The sequence below is a fragment of the Aulonocara sp. 'chitande type north' Nkhata Bay genome, linkage group LG4 (genome assembly GCF_057382095.1).
Source record: "Aulonocara sp. 'chitande type north' Nkhata Bay isolate Kocher_YH1m ecotype deep benthic linkage group LG4, A_spYH_male_GT1.1, whole genome shotgun sequence".
Lineage (NCBI taxonomy): Eukaryota > Metazoa > Chordata > Actinopteri > Cichliformes > Cichlidae > Aulonocara > Aulonocara sp. 'chitande type north' Nkhata Bay.
Window position 1 is genome coordinate 33,322,397 of NC_141347.1, and position 19,803 is coordinate 33,342,199.

General features: G+C 41.3%; 1 protein-coding gene across 2 annotated transcripts; it reads left to right on the forward strand.

Moving 5' to 3' along the window:
* Positions 1-207: 207 nt before the first annotated feature.
* Positions 208-11,074, forward strand: LOC147333094 (uncharacterized). 2 transcript variants are annotated; one of them, XM_086290043.1, is made up of 8 exons: positions 208-784; positions 4,938-4,997; positions 5,247-5,303; positions 7,348-7,407; positions 7,559-7,642; positions 7,735-7,794; positions 8,239-8,298; positions 8,405-11,074. In XM_086290043.1, exons 1-8 carry the CDS (start codon positions 566-568, stop codon positions 10,643-10,645), a joined length of 2,841 nt encoding a protein of 946 aa, XP_086146169.1. In that variant the 5' UTR covers positions 208-565; the 3' UTR covers positions 10,646-11,074. The 2 variants fall into 2 exon arrangements, with proteins under 2 accessions (XP_086146169.1, XP_086146171.1); XM_086290045.1 differs by having other exon boundaries at positions 209-784; positions 7,735-7,773.
* The last annotated feature ends 8,729 nt before the right edge of the window (positions 11,075-19,803 follow it).

Here is a 19,803-nt window from a genome sequence, read left to right on the forward strand (position 1 = left end):
AGTGTGCATCAAACCAATAAATGTTCTGGGATGTTCTTAGGACTTATGAGGCGAAAGTTCTCCAGAAACTGACTGCTGGAAGACCAGACATCATCCTTCCAACCCTGCAGAAATCTTGACAAGATTTCCTATTCATTTGTTGGAAAAAGTTTGAAATTTCATGATTTTCTTTTTTTTTTCTTTTTTTTTCTTTTTTTCTTTTTTTCTTTTTTTTTACATATTTTGATTCCTTAGAGTGAACCTCAAATAGAGACTACATTAAATCACTGACCTGCTCTGGTTAATTTATAGCAGTCAAGAAGGCTGGAATTTAAAAGAGTGCAAGTTTCTTATCTCTGGTTATCATAACCTTTGCAGTTCATACTGTGTTGTTTTAACAAATTATTAGGTTGTCAGAATCCCAAAGAAAGTTGTTTCTTTTTGTCCTGTTTTTTGTTTTTTGTTTTTTTAATAATGAGGAAAAAGTCCACACTTCCGGTGCAGAGGGAGCGCTTCCTGGTGGCTGAATCCCTCAACAAATATATTCAAATGTTTTTATTGATGGATATTCCTGTTCATGTGAATCATGCCTCGTAAAAAGGAGCTCTCAGAAGATTTACGAGCCAAAATTGTTGATTTGCACAAAACTGGAAAAGGGTATAAAATAATAGCACGCACTTTAGGTATTCATCTCTCCACAGTCAGGGAGATTGTGCATAAATGGAGACGATTCAATACTGTGGCTACTCTGCCGAGAAGTGGACGCCCTACAAAGACGTCTGCAAAGACAAAGATCATCAACGAGGTAACCTTAATAATCAGTCTGCAAAAAGTAAATCGTGCAGCCATGCGTGCATAAAGGCACCTCTGCGGGGCTGCAGCGAGTCATCGAGTTGATTAAAATAACTGGATCACAAAAATAATACATAAAACATCTTCGACGTATCTTATTTATTTAATTATTTATTTTTTTATTCATTTTTTATTTTTTTGCTTCGTTGCTTCATTTAAATTAATGCACGACTGCGTAGATCTCAACTTATAAAGGCGAGAGTTTCTCCCACGTTTGCAACTAAAATCAGACCTGCAGGAGAAGATGCATCTGGGAGCATACGTGTGAATAAAAAGCTTTACAACATTAATGCAGGCAGTCCCCATGTTTTCAACGAAAAAAGACTGGTAACACACCGGCAGCAGTGAAGATGATGCTGTCATAGTTTTTTATGGGATCTGCACACCCGGCGGAGAGCAGAGAGATGGAGCCATTAGCTCAGGTGGAGCGCTGTTCCTATAAGCGCCGTTAAAAACCTTTACTAGAAAACGAGCTCCAACGTGAAGAAAAGAGAACCTTTCAGAACCTCCCACCCAGCGCTGTTTGTTTTAAACAGTGACAAAATCTACAGCAAATCCACAGAGGTCAAAATAAAAGCATATGTACACTCTTAACTCAGTGTGACACGATGGTTAAATTAGTCCCACTTTCTGCCAGAGTGATTCCTAATGTAGGTTAATATAAATATAAATTATATTACATAAATGAAAATGCTGATATGCTGCGTTAAATGCTCAAACACACACACAAACACGTTAAGACACACCAAATCTGCCTCATCCAGGAGACAACACTGTCAGAGCTCTTTATTAATATAAGTCTTCCAGTAAGACCGAAACTAAAGACTATTTTATTTGATGGCCTTGTTTGGGTTGTATTGATGCTTTATTATATTGTATTGTGATTAATTATTTTGTTAACGTTTCATAAAATGTTTCCTTCATAAACTGTTAGTTAAAGTGAGTTCAACTGTTAAAACATTGTAACTTGTAAAATGGAAACTAAGGAGCAGTTTGTTTTATTTTTTTATTCGTTTGAATATTCACTATTGCCGAGACAAAAGTATTTCTTATCCGATAAGTCATTTAATTGATGGAATAATTGATAAAATCCTCAGTTACTAAGGAATCAATAGGTGCAGCCCCACTTTTAACACTGAAGGAATGTGCTTTATCTAACTCTAACTGACTTATATTTTGGTCGGCCATTATTATCCCGCCGTAGATTTTTTGGTAACAGCAGTTGTCACGGTGGGGAACTCCGGGGGGTTAAAGGAACGGACCCAAAAGCAGAACACGAAAGCAAACTACTTACTGGTTAAACAAAAGGCAAGCCTTTATTACGAAACTAAAACCTAAACTGAAAAAACTAGCATTGGCTATAACAACTCCATCCATCCATCCGTATATCCATCTTCTTCCGCTTTATCCGGGGCCGGGTCGCGGGGGCAGCAGCCTAAGCAGAGAAGCCCAGACCTCGCTCTCTCCAGCCACCTCCTCTAGCTTAACTTCTCACCCTATCTCTAAGGGAGAGGCCAGCCACCCTTTGGAGGAAGCTCATTTCCGCTTCTTGTATCCGCAATCTCGTTCTTTCAGTCACTATCCACAGCTCGTGGCCATAGGTTAGGGTAGGGGCGTAGATTGACCGGTAAATTGAGAGCTTCGCTTTTACACTCAGCTCTCTCTTCACCACAACGGACCAGTGCAGCGTCTGCATCACTGCGGCCGCAGCACCAATCCGTCTGTCGATCTCCGGCTCCCTTCTCCCATCACTCGTGAACAAGACCCCGAGATACTTGAACTCCTCCACTTGGGGCAGGAACTCATCCCCGACCCGGAGTGGGCACTCCACCCTTTTCCGACTGAGAACTGTGGCTTCAGATTTGGAGGTGCTGATCCTCATTCCCGCTGCTTCACACTCGGCTGCGAACTGTTCCAGTGCGAGCTGGAGGCCCTCACCCGATGAAGCCAACAGAACCACATCATCCGCGAAAAGCAGAGATGAGATTCTGAGGCCACCAAAGTGAAAGCCCTCCGCCACTTGGCTGCGCCTATAAATCCTGTCCATAAAAATTATGAACAGAATCGTGACAAAGGGCAGCCCTGGTGGAACGCATCACCCACCGGGAACGAGTCCGACTTATTGCCGGCAATGCGAACCAAGCTCTTGCACCGGTTGTATAGGGATCAAATGGCCCGTAGCAATGGGCCAGACACCCCATACTCCCGCAGCACCTCCCACAGGACACCCCGAGGGACACGGTCAAATGCCTTCTCCAAGTTCACAAAACACATGTAGACTGGTTGGGCAAACTCCCATGCGCCCTCAAGTATCCTTGAGAGGATAAAGAGCTGGTCCGGTGTTCCATGACCAGGACGAAAACCGCATCGTTCCTCCTGTATCTGAGGTTCGATTAGTGGACGAACTCTCCTTTCCAGCACCCTGGCATAGACTTTCCCAGGAAGGCTGAGGAGTGTGATCCCCCTGTAGTTGGAACACACCCTCTGGTCCCCCTTCTTAAAGATGGGGACCACCACCCCGGTCTGCCAGTCCAGGGGTACTGCCCCTGATCTCCACGCAACATTGTAGAGGCGTGTCAGCCAGGACAGCCCTACAATGTCCAGAGCCTTCAGGAACTCGGGGCGGACCTCATCCACACCAGGGGCTCTGCCACCAAGGAGTTGTTTAACTGCCTCAGTGACCTCACCCTCGGAAATTGGCGGGTCATCCCCCTCATCCCCAGACTCTGCTTCCTCCTCGTAAGACGTGTCAATGGGATTAAGGAGGTCCTTGAAGTATTCCTTCCACCGCCCGACAATTTTCTCAGTCGAAGTCAGCAGCGCTCCGCCAGCACTATACACAGTGCAGGTAGAGCACCGCTTTCCCCTACTGAGACGCCTGACGGTTTGCCAGAATCTCTTCGAGGTAGTCCGAAAGTCTTTTTCCATGGCCTCTCCGAACTCCTCCCACACCTGAGTTTTTGCTTCAGCCACTGCCCGAGCCACATTTTGCTTGGCCTGTCGGTACCTGTCAGCTGCTTCCGAAGTCCCACAGGCTAACCAAGCCCGATAGGACTCCTTCTTCAGCTGGTGGCTCCCTTCACCTCTTGTGTCCACCATTTGGTTCGGGGGTTACCACCACGACAGGCACCAACCACCTTGTGGCCGCAGCTCAAAGCAGCAGCTTCGGCAATGGAGATGCTGAACATGGTCCATTTAGACTCAATGTCCCCAGTCTCCCTCGGAATGCTGTTGAAGCTCTGCCGCAGGTGTGCGTTGAAGATCTCACGGACTGGGGCCTCTGCTAAGCGTTCCAAGCACACCCTCACTACGCTTTTAGGTGCACCGGGTCTGTCCAGCGTCCTCCCCTGCCACCTGATCCAACTCACCACCAGGTGGTGATCAGTTGACAGCTCAGCCCCTCTCTTTACCCGAGTGTCCAGAACATTTGGTCGCAGGTCTGGTGATACGATTACAAAATTGATCATCGACCTGCGGCCTAGAGCGTCCTGGTGCCACGTGCACTTATGGACACTCTTGTGTTTGAACAAGGTGTTCGTTATGGCCAAACTGTGATTTGCACAGAAGTCCAATAACAAAACACCGCTCAGAATCACAGAATCATAAAGACATTGGAAACCTGAAATGACGGGGAGAAGGAAAACAGACAACCTGACAAAACTAAATGAAAACACAGACTAAATACACACAGGAGATGATCAGGGGAAGTGGAAACACATGGGGAAACAACTGACTGGAATAAACATAATGACACCACAGGGAACGTACAACTATACACTTTAAACATGGAAACACCAGATTTTTCTAAATAAAACCGGAAACATGGAGAGACGTAGACATGACAACACCAGCTAGACAATTAGGACATAGAACAAGCAGAGAGACAAACGCACAGGCATAACTGAAAGTAAAACACTGAGGACAAGACAGACCACATAGAGGACAGGAAAAGATTCATGATCACAAATAGTGATGCATGAGGCTTGTCAACCACAACAATGATAATACTCCTGTTAAAAATCACTGGCAGCTGCAAATTGATGTTTCACATCTTTAAATTACCAAATATGTGTAGATTCCTTAATTTATCTTTTTGTGTCTCTCAGGCTGGCCATGGCTCTACTGAGCCAAAAGGTAACAGAAGAGGAGATTCAAACCATAAAAAGGTAAAATATCTTAATACTGATACTATATAATGAGAATTATTAAACCTTAGAAAAAAAATTAAATGTTATTTTACAGTTAATGATCAGAAAGTGTGTAACGTCACATTCATGTCGAGATTATATATTTCCGCTCATCTGATACTGAAGTAGCACCCGTATATGTGAGCCTTACAGTAAATGAAATGCTTTTTCTTTCACAATATTAAAATGATCATATGAAGATGTTTATAACAAAGTCCTGTCTTCTAGGCTCATCATGGGTCTGCTGGGCCAGCAGATGATAGAACAGATTCAGACCATCAAACGGTAAATTATCGTTTTGAGAATTTTTAAGGTTTAGAAAAAGAAGAATCCAAAATTACTTAAAATCCAGAGAGGCTATAACATTGGCCGCAAGAATAGAGTAAAAATGTGCAAAAAGGGAGTAAACATAACTGATTTAAATTTTGTGCACAAACCAAACAAGCTTCTTTGTCCAGTGTCACACTTCTAGGGAGAAAATAAAATAAGCAACCAGATTTAAATCAAGTGCATTTTTCATCTTTTTATAGGAGCAGTCATGGAAGTTTTTGAAGAAGCTTATTTATCCTCCCTGGCCACTCTAGATACATGTGAAATACACAGAGTGGTCCATGTATATTTGGACACTGACACACTGTTTTTTTACCCGTTTTTACCCGTTTACTGAAACATATTCCATCTATAGTTATATAATGAACATGGAAATAATGTGTAGACTCTCAGGTTTCATTTGAGGGTATCACATTTAAATTGGATGAAGGGTTTAGGAGTTTCAGCTCCTAATATGTCCCACCTCTTTTTAAAAGAACCAAAAGTAATTTGACAATTGACTCAAAGGCTATTTCATATGCAGGTGTGGGCAATTTCATTATGTCATTAATGTCAATTAAGCAGATGAAAGACCTGGAGTTTATTTGTGGTGTGATGTTTGCATTTGGAAGATTTTTCTGTGAGCAGACAACATGCGGTCAAAGGAGCTCTCCATGCAGTTGAAACAAGCCATCTGTAAGCTGCAAAAACAGAAACAACCCATTCGAGCAATGGCTAAAACAGTCAGAGTGGCAAAATCTACAGTGTCGTAATCTTAAGAAAGAAAGAAAGCACTGATGAACTCAGCAACGCAAAAAAAAACCCCTATACGGCTACAGAAGACAACAGTGGTGGATGATCACAGAATCATTTCCGTGGTGACGAGAAACTCCTTCACAACAGCCAACCAAGTGAACAACACTCTCCAGGAGGTAGGCGTATCCATATCAACGTCTACCATAAAGACAAGACTGCATGAAAGTAAATAAAGGCGCCACTCATAAGCCTCAAGAATAGAAAGGCTAGACTGGAATTTGCTAAACAAAAAACAAAAAAAAAAACCATCAAAAAAAGGCAGCACAGTTCTGGGAAAATATTTTTTGGGCACATGAAACCAAGATCAACATCTACCAGAATGATGGCAAGAAAAAAGTATGGAGAAGGTGTGGAACAGCTCATGATCCAAAGCACACCACATCATCTGTAAAGCACGGCGGAGTAATTGTGATGGCTTGGGCATGCATGGCTGCCAGTGGCACAGGGACACTAGTGTTTATTGATGATGTGACACAGGACAGAAGCAACCGAATTAATTTGGAGGTGTTCAGAGACATACTGTCTGCTCAAATCCAGCTAGATGCAGTCAAATTGATTGGGCGCTGTTTCATAATACAGATGGAAAACGACCTAAAACATGCAGCCAAAGGGAGTTTTCTTTTTAAGCAAAGAAGTGGAATATCCTTGAATGGCCAAGTCAGTCACCTGATCTTAACCTAACCTTACTAAACTTCAGACAGAAAAGCCAAAAACAAACAGCAACTGAAAGCCACTGCAGTAAAGGCCTGGCAGAGGATTAAAAAGGGAAAAAAATTAACATTATATTTTAGGTTATTTAATTACAATTACTTTCGAACCCTGGAAATGAAGGGATTGTGTTAAAAAGTGCTTTAGTTCCTGACATTTTTTTTTGTAATCATTTTGTTCAACCCATTGAATTAAAGCTGAAAGTCTGCACTTCAACTGCAACTCAGTTGTTTCATTTAAAATTCATTGTGGTAATATACAGAGCCAAAATTAGAAAAAAAAAAGTTATCTCTATCCAAGTATTTATGGACCTAACTGTAGTACAGCTGTTGTCAAAAGGTGGTGAATGAAATTTCTTATTGAGGCCATTAGTTAGTTGGAGTACTTGGAGACAATAGTATCTAATACTGAAGATACAAAACATCCTATGGTGATTATATATAAACGTTGAATGTGATCATATCATGCTTAGAAATCATAATTTTCTTTATCTCAGGCCACTCATGTGTCTGCTGGGCCTACAGATGACAGAAGAGGAGATTCAGAGCATGTAATGGTAAAGTAGGGGTGTCAAACATTACATGGGATTATTATTGGGATTAAATCATGGATCCGGCATATGTAGTTTATTGATATGTTTAGAAGTTTTTATACTTCTAAAATGAAAAAGGTTCCTCATTCTGTTTTTGTGCTACAATCCATGACAGCATATTGCGAGCGATAACACAGTCTACAATGATGGGGACACAGATTGTTACTCATCTGATTCTGACGAAGATGAAGATCCTACGGTATGTGAAGCTGCCTTGAGTGAAAAGTATTTTAAGGATATTAAAATTATGCCATTGAGATGGTCATCATCCATCTTTTTTTTGACTCGTAGGCCAGTCATCTGTCAGCTGGGAAAGCAGAAACCAAAGAGGTAGATCCAGACCATGAAATGGTAGCGTATATGCATACAGGAAGTTTTAACATGGCAGTCTGAGGAGACTGAGTCTGTTTTTTTCTTCTTCTTTTTTCATAGACTGAAGGCTGCCACTTAAATAACATCCATAGATCGTCACGTTTAAATGTCCTATGCCTAGTAGAAAGAGGCAGGATTACAGCTTGCAAAATGTGTTGCTCACAAAAGCTAAATTTATTTAAATTCATTTCAATTTTTTTACATGGTGCCAAATCACAGCCACAGTCACCTACAGGTGCTTTATATTATAGTAAGATACTCTCTACAATAAAATTCCCCACTCATAATTGTGCAGGGGCTATAAGAAGGTTCCTGGCACCTATATCCTCTAGATTTCTGCCAGCCTTCACCTCGTCTACTCTGTTTAAGAAACATCATCTGCCTCAATACACATTTTGTATCTCGTTCTCTTATATGTTATAGCACCAAGAACCGACGAGCTGTGCTTCATGTGATGATGAAACTACAGAAGAAGATCCAACAGTTAGTATTTTTCATTTGTTATTTTTTTACATATGGAAATGATGACATTTTGGTTCATTTCTACTACATTTAGCTTTTAAAGCATATTTCTGGCCTGTGTTACTAGGAGCAGTTTTTCTGTGGAGAGAAGAAGATATATGCTGGTTCCTCAGTCACAATGGGAGCCCTCCTCCTGCTCCTCCTGGCGTTCATTGTGAAGCACGGCTTGTCAAAAGCAGCATCCAGAGATCTCCTGCACCTCCTAAACTTGGTGGTACCCGGATGTGTTCCAAAGTCGCTTCGCTTTTTAAAAAAGCATTCGACTGATTACAATGGAAAGACTGAGATTCACTTTTATTGCCCCAGGTGTACAAACTACCTTGGTGTGGATCCCGGTAATGAGTGTAGTGTGTGCCAGCAGAGCTTGAGCAGAAAATATCTGATCTTGAAGGCTTACTACTTCCTTGTAATGCCGCTCGAAATTCAGCTAAGAAACCTCCTTGCACGCGTCCACTCAAAGCTTGGGAAGCATTTCACGAGGGATGATTCCTTTTCTGATGTCCACACTGGAAACGAATACAAGAGTGAAAGACAAGACGGCAGTATTACACTCACCTTCAACTGCGATGGCTCGTCCGTGTTCAGCTCCTCAAAATACTCCATCTGGCCCATCCTGTGTACCATCAATGAACTACCGTATGTGGAACGGTGCAAAAACGTTCTGTTGCACACTTTATGGTTTGGCAAAGGAAAACCACAAGTTCAGAGTTTTTTGACTCCGTTCATTAACGAGCTTCAGAAACTGTCTGCTGCAGGGTTCTGTTGGAAAGATGAGATCGGCTCGGAGCATCACACCACGGTAACAGTTAAAATATGCACATGTGATGCGATAGCAAGAGCAATGGTGCAGAACTTTGAGCCGTTTAACAAAGAATTTGGTTGTGGTTTTTGCTACCACAAAGGTGAGATGGTTATAAAGGGCAGGGGTTTTACCAGAGTTTACCCGATACAGATGGACGGCTGTGATCTGAGACACATGCCTGAAACGGTGCAACTTGCTGAGTTAGTGATGGGAAATAGTTATGACCAGAGTCAAATGGGGGTTAAAGGTCCAAGTCTCCTGTTTCTTTTGCCGTCATTTGACATTATCAAAGGCTTTGTTCCAGATTACATGCACTGTTTTTGTCTGGGCGTTGTCCGTCAGTTCGTCAATCTGTGGTTCGACCCGCTTTATGCCAGCAAGGACTTCCATTTGACAGATGAGCATTTAAACGACCTGGACAGAGCCTTGTGTGAGATCCAGCCACCAAATGAAATCAGCCGAAGTCCCAGGAGCCTCAGTGAGAGGATGCATTGGACAGCTTGTGAGTGGAGAGCATTTGCTCTCCTCTATTCTCCTGTAATACTGAGGAATGTTTTGCCAGCAGTGTACTACAAGCACTGGATGCTTCTTCCTTGTGCCCTTCACGTCCTCCTCTCCCACTTTGCCACTCAGGATGAGCTCAACTGTGCAGAGTTGTGTCTGGTTCAGTTTGTAGCACAGATACCGTCTCTCTATGGACTCGAGCATTGTTCGTACGACTGCCATGTGTTGACGCATCTTACAGAAGGTGTCCGGAACTGGGGGCTTTTGTGGGCCAATTCAGTCTTTGTTTTTCAAGACATGAACAGCAGACTGTTGCAGATGTACTCTGGTACGCAGTCAATTTCATTACAGATTTTCAAGAATTTCTTTTCATATGAGAAAATAATAAGACAAGGAAGTGCTACCCTTCAGGACGCCAGCACAGAAATCAAAGACTTCTTCTGTTCCATGGCAAGTTGTGATCGTTTTACAAAGTCATTAAATTACATTGGAGAAGAGTTAGTGACTCTGGGAAGTGGCTCTCAGAGAGTTTTGACACCAAGAGAAATTGCAGCGTTGCAGAAGAATGAAACACTTTCGTGGTGCCAGCCACATCGTGACAGTGTAACTGAATATAAGCGTTGTGTTTATAAGAACATGCTGGTTACAAGTTTGGAGTGCAGTGGCACATTAAAAAGAAACAATTCAGTAATAGAAACAAGCAGTTGCTTTGCTGTGGTGGAGTCCTTGGTCGTTGTACCGAAACCCTGCAGCTGTGAAGGAAGGCCCGACTGCTCGTGCAGAGAACTGGTCTTTTTCTGCAAGCAGCTGCAGCGACTAACCAGACAGCCAACTATCCAGGACACACAGATCAACACAAACATCGCCAAATTCCTTGTAAAAGTGAGGAACTCAAATGAACTGTGTGCAATAACATGCCAGGACATTGTTTCCAAATGCTTCATGATTGAACACGTGGGTCACTTATATGTCATGAGAATGCCTGTGTTTGAGACACATTAAAGTCAACCCCTGATTAAATCAAGGAAATCAGGTAAAAAATAAGTAAATATGTTTTCCATGTTCCAACAACTGATTTCCAACTGATGTATCATCATAAACCCACTGTGGGCAGTACTGAAACATGCAACAAGCACAACTTGTGTACTGCATTGATTAGGTTATTATTGCACCAGCGGAATAAAGTGATTTACATTGGTATTTTATCATTACTTTTTTATTTTGTGCAATGCTTTACATCTTCCTGTTAAAGAGTACCAGTTCCATATTTTGTGTGTAAATTAGACACCACCAGTGAAGGTCCTTCAATTTTGCATTTGTTTTGCATATATCAGCTTTGATTAAAAAGTGGAAACTTTTGAAAATGTGCATGCATTTCAGAACATCTTTGTGCTTCTTTGCTCTCATTTGGCTTTAATACCAGCAGCACCCATGCTTTATGGACCGGTTTGTTTTTTTAATCACCATCATTATCCCAGCATTATCTAACAGTTGACAAAAGAGCTTCCTATGAGGAATACTTCACATGGCTCCATATTAATTTTGGCTGAGGTCAATAGACTGATTACATCATCTGATACCAATAAAAGTAAAGATAATGTTGGGCACAGGTTTGAGCTTTTGTTTCTCGAACAACTTTTGTGTGACACAATTGAAGATGCTGGAGGATTTCTCAGTGTAACTTTTCAAAGCAAATACGATTGTGGTGTTATTAAAGTGGGAGATTTCTACAGGTTACACTTCATTTAACAACACTATGCCCTGCCCTGTGGGTGCTGCTTGAGTTTAAACCATTTTTCTCCTTCAACAGGTCAAAGCCAAAGCACGGAACCCAACCACACAAAAACTGTTTAAACAAGAACCAGTCAGCTAGAAGTCTTTCACCAGATTTCCACCAGCTATCCAGCCATTGTGAGAACAAAATAAACACAATTTAGAAATGTGCATCACACGAGTAAGTGTTCGGAAAGGTTCCTTGCGCTGGGGTACTGGTACTCTTGGACTGACAACTCTACAGGGGGCAACAGGCAGATTCAGGCAACTAAAATCCCAAGATTGCTCCTAGCTTTAATGCTTGACTTGGACTGCAGCTGTTGATTATTTTATATCCATTGATTATTCCATTAACATGGGTATGTGTATTTGTGTATTTCTATGTGTCTAAATGCACTTGTGAATGAGTAAGCGTGTGTCTGCACTCAAAAAAAAGAAATTCAGCAACTTAATTTGTTCTTGTTGAGACGACATGATAAAATCTAGTAAGAGTGGTTAGTTGTATTTAAGGTTATTAAGGTATATTTAATTACCGTTACGTGTTTAATTGCAAACACGTTGCATACTAAGATGAACGGTGGAACAACAAATGGAACCGATGATGAGCAGGAGTTATTGGACTTTCTCATTACCACAGGTTTTGCTCATAACAGTAGCATCGCGTCGACCCCGCCCATCGAACACCTCAGTGGCTTCAGAGTAGGTTTAGCCTCTACAAGGCTCTTTGTGGAGAAAAGTGGGAGCGGCATGAGCATGTTCAAATACTTTTAATTGACGTGCGCCCCTAAATACCTTTTTATTGCAAGTCTATTTTTAGTCGCAAACTTCGCTCGACTTAAATGGATTAAACCAAACATCAAAGAAAAGAATTTGCCTAGAGGATGTTGTAATCAGGTTACTCGAGTTCTGCGATGAATCATTGCAGCCCTACTCTTGACCTTGACTGTTTAAGAAACATGCTAAACTTACACCTACCTAAATACACCTGCTTATATCTCTTTCTCTTTTATGTTATAGTACCAAGGAGCAACTAGCTCTGCTTCATCTGATGATAAAACTACAAAAGACAACCTGACAGTGTTTTTCATTTGTTTCCTCTTTTTTAAAATATAGAAACGATGAGGTTTTGCTTTGTTTTGTGGTGGTGTAAACGAATATAAGTGTTGTGTTTATAAGAACATGCTAGTTACTAGTTTGGAGTGCAGTACCACATTAAAAAGAAACAATTCAGTAATAGAGACAAGCAGTTGCTTTGCTGTGGTGGAGTCCTTGGTCGTTGTACCGAAACCCTGCAGCTGTGAAGGAAGGCCCGACTGCTCGTGCAGAGAACTGGTCTTTTTCTGCAAGCAGCTGCAGCGACTAACCAGACAGCCAACTATCCAGGACACACAGATCAACACAAACATCGCCAAATACCTTGTAAAAGTGAGGAAAATTAAAGAATGCCTGTGTTTGAGACACATTAAAAGTCTGTCATTTATGATTTAAGTCAGACCTCTGTGGGCTTGAGTTGGAAAACATGTGCTAATCTTTAAACCAGCTCTTCTCATTAAACCTGGTTAAATCCATCTATCCATTTTCCCAGTAATCTAAACCGAAATGCCCAGATCACCCTGTCTTACCCACATGTTTCTGGGAGATGTGAAGGCAAGCCAGCTGAGAGACATAATCTCTCAGTGTTTCCTTGGTTTTTCTCAGGGCCTCCTCCCAGTTAGACATGCCTAAAATACCACATTGAAAGGAACTCAGCTGGTTCCTTTCAATGTGGATGGGTAGTAGCTCTACTACTAGGCCCCTTCCAAATGACCAAGCTTCATCCTCATCTCTAAGGAAGAGCCCAGACATCCTTCAGAAAAAGCTAACTTCTGCCATATGTATCTATAATCTCACTGTTTTACTTACTACCCACAGCTTGTGGCTATAGGGTCAGGGACTGAGCATAAGGTGACAGTGGCCTAGAAAGCCTCCTGCAATATCAGGATTTCACTGTCTCAGTTTACAGGTGTCTCCATGTTTTATTTAAGATAAGATAAGATAAGATAAGATAAGATAGAACTTTATTAATCCCTCGGGTGGGTTCCTCTGGGAAATTCGACTTCCAAAAAGCACAGCAACGACCGAAGTTACAGTTACAGAATTGTTATATATATATATATATATATATATATATATATATATATATATATATATATATATATATATATATACATATACACACACACACACACACACACACACATATATAAATACAGAGACAAATATAAATAAAATATACAAAGGGGATAAATAGAATAAATAGGAATAAAAAAATAAAAATACAAGTGAATTGCACATTTCAAGTATTGAGTCTATTGCACTGTTGACTATTTACAAAAAGTATTGCACAAGGAATTGTACAGTGAGGTGAAGAGGCACTACAGCTTAGTTGTTCCCCCCTCCTTTGTCCACCTGTTTCTCCTCCCTCTCCCCTCCAGAGAGGAGTTAAACAGTTTGATGGCGTGTGGGACAAAGGAGTTTTTAAGTCTGTTAGTTCTTGTCTTGGGGAGAAGCAACCTGTCACTGAACAGACTCTTCTGATTGTTTATGGCCGTGTGCAGAGGATGCCCAGCATTGTTCATAATGTCCATCAGTTTCTTTAATGTCCTTTTCTCTGCCACTGTCACCAGAGTGTCCAGCTTCATGCCGACCACAGAGCCAGCCTTCCTGATCAGTTTCTCCAGCCTGCATGAGTCCTTCTTTGCTGTGCTGCTCCCCCAGCACACCACAGCATAGAAAAGTACTCCAGCAACCACCGACTGGTAAAACATCCTCAGGAGCTTCCTGCAGATGTTAAAAGACCTCAGCCTCCTGAGGAAGTACAGTCGGCTTTGGGCTTTTTTATACAGGTGCTCTGAGGTGTTGAGTTGCAGGTGGTTTGTGTGACTCCATGCGACAAAGTTCCTCACCAGACTTCTGTACTCCTCTTCCTGATCATCCCAGATACACCCCATGATGGCCGTGTCATCTGCAAACTTCTGAATATGGCATAATTCAGAGTTGTAGCAGAAGTCAGAGGTGTACAGGGTGAAGAGAAGAGGGGACAGCACAGTTCCCTGTGGTGCTCCTGTGCTGCTGACCACAGTGTCAGACGTGATGTCCTTCAGCCTGACGTACTGTGGTCTGTCGGTGAGGTAGTCGGAGATCCAAGCCACCAGGCAGGGGTCCACCTCCATCCTGTTCAGTTTGGTTGACATCAGGCGATGAATAAATTAATAATAAATAAAGAAATGAAATTTACTGAGATATAGAATAAGGACCGGCCTTTCACTTCAGTTCTTCGTAGGTTATAGCTTCACTCTTCTCTGTAGTTGGCTGATCGACCGGCAACAGCACAACCAAGAGTGACCCACAGACTAGTTGAATCATGCTTTTGACACTGCCCCCTTCTGACAGCAAACACTCTCTGCAAGTAGACGGGCCATCCATGATTGCCTGCAGACTGTCTTCACACTATCCTGCTTAGGCATAAAACAAGCATCCAGACTCCTCAGAGAGTCTGAGAATAACGCTGAGCTGAAGCAGTTCTGTGAAGACAACGAGTGACTTAAAAAGGTCTAATTTCCAGCTATAAGCAAGGTAGAAATATTCACCAGTTTTTCCACCAGAACCTGAGTTGTTTATCTGTCTCCAGATAGGTGAAAAACTAGTGAGTGTGTGTTTTCTAGCAGATCGTGTTTGCACATTTTATGATCAATTAAAGCTGAAAACCAAGTCTTTCCACACGCTTTTTCCCCCCACTGCGTAATAATCTGTGTTTATTGTGTATCACACATTGCATCTCCTTGTTTAGATGAGTTTTTGTGAACGCAGCTTCCCCCTCCTCTCCTCTGAATCACTGTGAGTGTGCAGACACACTGGGCCTGTTGTCCACTGTCATGCCTCCCAGGGGACCTGCTGATCCTTCTTGTTGTTGTCCTCATGATGAGTTGCACCCCTGATTGTCGCTCAGGGCATTCCTATCAGCATTCCTCTAACCCGCTGACCTGTCATGACCCCACAGGGCCCCTCCCCTCCTGGTGACCATGCATCTGCCACATGTCAGTCACTGCTGTCACATCAGCCAAATATAGATGTCTGAACAAACCTTCCAAATTATCCAGTCTGTGTTTATCATGAAGCAACTTCTGTGACTCATCAGATTTATATTTGCATTTTTCTCTCTATGTCCTGTTGAATTCACTTGGGATTTCAGGTGAGGTTATTATCGTCTCTCCACCATTTTCAGGCAGTATAAACATTAAAATGCATTTCTGCTGCAGGGTAAGCACAAGTTATTGTTTTTTGTTTTTGTTTTTATTTCAGCAGCTAACTGAAACGATGCTGACCAAAACTTGACTGTAGCTATTAAGCAGTTAGCAAAGAAAAATGGTAAAATAATTATAGCTGATGTTTGTGCTAATATAGGAGCATCACAGTAAATTTTAGATTGGTTAACAAACATTCCTTTAGTTAAACTGTTAAGGGAATTATTATTACAGGAAAATATTTTAACAATTCTAGTCAAATCTACTTGTTGAAAAAACATCTAGAAACTATAGTAGAAGTAAGCGTTTTACACAAGTGTTTACATTAAAAATATTTTTAACTTTTAAATATGATAATGTGCAGCTGTATTCAGCATGGACGTAAAGAGGTGAGTTTATTTATGAGGTTTTGTTTGTTTTTTAGTGTTATGCTTCCCCCATTTCTACGGGGTTTGGACTCAGTGGAGACCTTCAAAAAACAGCTAAAGACATTTTTATTTCAAAAAGCTTTTAATTAGACCAGGGTTTTTATGATGTATTTTATGACTCTATTATGTTTTTACCTTGTAAAGCACTTTGTGACATATGTCTGTGAAAGGTGCTATATAAATAAACTTTACTTACTTACTTACTAATGTGATTTCTGGTGTCTGTGGACAGATGTTCATTCCATTCTGTTCCATTCAAACTTCTCCACCACCATGAGAAAGACCAAAGAGCTGTCAAAGGATGTCAGGAGCAAGACTGTAGACCTGCACAATGCTGGAATGAGCTATAAGACCATCAGGGTGAAGTTTGGTGAGAAGATGACAGCTGTTGGTGCAGTTATGCAGAAGTTATTGAAGACATTTAAAATGACATTCAGTCGACCTTACCTCATGGGGTGAGGATCATCATGAGCAAGGTGGGGGATCAGCTCAAAACTATAGGGGCTGAGCAGTCATCAAGGACAAAACTGGTAACACACTACGCTGTAATAGATTGAAATCTTGCAGCACCGGAAAGGTCCCCCTGCTCAAGCAGGCATTTGTACATGCCTGTCTTAAGTTTGGCGGTGAACATTTAAATGATTCAGAGAAAGTTCTGCGGTTTGAAACCAAAACCAAGCTATATGGCACCAACTCAACCCACTGTGTTTGGAGGACCTGAAGAATATCATCCCCACAGTCAAGCACGGATGTGGCAACATGTTTTTGTGCTAAGGGTACAGGACGACTTCACTGCATTGAGGCACCAATCAAGGGGACCATGTACCATAAAGTTTTGGAAGAGAACCTCCTTTCCTCTGCCAGAACACTGAAGATGGATTGAGAACAAGCCTTCCAGCATGGCAATAATCCAAAACATACCGATAAGACAACAATGGAGTGACTAAAGGAGAAAAACATTGAGGTCATGGAGTGGCCGAGCCAGTCTCCAGACCTCAGTCCTATAGAAAATCTGTGCAAGACGCTGAAGCTTCGAGCAGCCAAAAAACCTAAAGGAAAACAAGTGCCTGAATGCTTCCTGAGACGTGCAAACCTGGCAACCGAGTACAAGAAACGTCTCACCACTGTGCTCGCCAAAAGGGTTGCAAATCAATGTATAACTTTTATGTAGTGTGGGGGGGTTTTCTAGATTAAAATGAAACTAACAGAAAAATTAGAGACTGTTCATTTTTGCTCTGGATCAAATAATTATTTCCTCCACTGTATTATTTATCCCTTTACACTTATTTGACAGCTCCAGTTATTCTACTTTTCTACTCTAAATTTCAGATTTTTTTTCCATACAAAACAAGATAAATTAAAATAGACAGTACATTTGCTAATTAGAATATAAAAGCAGAGGTGAATCGATTAAACTGTCCAGTGGTCAACTGATAAAATATATTTGGCAAATACATAGAGTCATTTTATGTCCATTTTAATTGGCTGTTATTAATTTGGGGGAGGGGTTATATCTTATTATATGCTCTTATAAAATAAATAATTTCCTGCAGGGCTTTTATTTGTAATGAAGAAAGGATCTGAACACATCCTCCACCACCGCCTTTAATCAAATTTAATATCGAGACTTACTTTTAAAGAACTATGATTCCCAATAGGTGTATTGATAGTTGTAGTTATATAAAAGATTTGAGTACTTCTGCTCACATCCATCATGACTACTCTGACTTGTTCAATCCCTTAAAGAGGAGCAGACATTGTAATTCTGTAAATGGTGCCTCCTCCTCCTCCTCCAGCTGCTGTTCTGAGCTTTTTAGTAATAAACCTTTTTCATGTAGTGTTGCCAAATCACAATGCCAAGCTGCTTGTCCCTTCCTCTCTTGTCTCTTTGTATGAAAATCCCAAATGAGTCACACAGAGTTGTCATTCCAGGCAACATCTCATGTATTTGCAGCTCATATTTAATCAACTCTGTTATTCCGTAAACTAGGAAGCTTATTATTTAGCTTTTGTCTCTCTGTCGATTTGAAATGGACAAATTACTTTTTGCAGACCTTAACTCATGAGTGCATTTCATCATTATTCGCAAAGACTGTCAAATTTTAATGTGAATAAATAGATTAACTGAATATTTTGCAAGTATCATTTCTGATTTTTGAAGTGATGTATAGTAATCTGTTAACTCAGCTGCAGATGTGAAAAAAAGGGAACAAAACACATTATATATTTATTTTCCATCGTTTTTAGACATTTTGTGGCTGTACAACATTCTCAACCTGGCTTATATTCATTAAAATACACTCACAGTCCACTCACATGGCAGCAGCTCAGTGCATTCAGGCGTGCCGACATGGTCAAGATGACCTGCTGAGGTTCAAACTGAAAGGTGGATTGGTGCCTTTGGATATGGCATGGTAGTTGGTACCAGACGAGCTGGTCTGAGTGTGTCACTCCTCTACTGGAATTTACCCACACAACCACCTCCAGGGTTTACAGAGAATGGTCTGAAAGAGAGCCAATCTAGTGTAGTATACTGGATGAAAATGTTTTATTAATGGCAGAGGAGATTAGCCAGTTTATGTCAAGCTGATGGGAAGGCAACAGTAAGTCAAATAACTGCTCTTTACAACCATGCAGCATCTCTGAACACACAAAACAGTAAATCTTGAAGCAGAAGAGCACACTGTGTGCCACTCCTGACAGCTAACAATAAACTGAGGCGACAATTCACACTTCCTGGTCTGAGTTTTGATGCTGTGACAGAATTTAACAACATGAAAGCATGAATCCCTCCTGCTTTGTTTCAACAGTTCATGCTGTTGGTGGAGATGAAATGGTGTGGGCCCTTTAGTACCAACTTTGCATCCTTCAAAAAACATGACACTGAGTTCACTGTACTCAGATGACCTCCAAGGTCACAAGCTCTGAGTCCAATAGAGCACCTCTGGCATGTGGTGGAATGAGAGCTTGGGATTAAATCAACAACTGTGCGATGTGATCATGTCACTATGGACCAGAATCTCAGAGGAATGTTTCCAGCAGCTGTTTTGATTTGTGTCATGTAGAATTAAGGCAATAATATCCAACTACAACTAGCAAGGTGTGTCTAGTAAAAGGTATTATCTGGTATACTATACAACCTTGGGCCATTAAATTGTACCAACACCAAAATCTTTAAGAAAGTAGATCACATAACATTTCTTCTCAGTATTACAAAGACTTCTTCTGGCTTTTCTTTTTCTTTCTTTTCATTTTTTCTATTATTTTCCATCATTTCTTTATCCCCCCCCCCCCCCCCCCCCACACACACACACACACACCCCACCCCCTCCGCATCTCAAAACTATTTAATTTAGAGCACTGGTGGCTCTCTGGAGAGGACATTACGTCACCCCGGCAACCCCCCCACCCCAATACCCAGGGGCTTAAAACCCGCCTCCCCAGAGCTCCTATTGGTGAAGTGACTGAGAAATTTTCATAGATACATCTTCACATTTTCCGACCAATCACATAAAAGAAGAAATGTATACATTTTTTTTCTATTTAATTAGACTGAAGAAGAAAAAAAGTTCCCCCACAATAAGCCCCAGATTCCTTTCTAATGTCTGACTTCGCAAAAGTTCAACTTTGTTCATTTTGAAGTTGTTCATTGCTGACTGCGACCTTTTAAAAACCT

What these genes read in the sequence shown, in the direction of transcription:
- LOC147333094 (XM_086290043.1), top strand. Translation starts at nt 566, where the DNA reads ATGCCTCGTAAAAAGGAGCTCTCAGAAGATTTACGAGCCAAAATTGTT. An exon ending in AGACAAAGATCATCAACGAG is followed by an intron (nt 785 to 4,937) that starts GTAACCTTAATA and finishes TGTGTCTCTCAG; the next exon opens with GCTGGCCATGGCTCTACTGA. An exon ending in TAGATCCAGACCATGAAATG is followed by an intron (nt 7,795 to 8,238) that starts GTAGCGTATATG and finishes TATATGTTATAG; the next exon opens with CACCAAGAACCGACGAGCTG.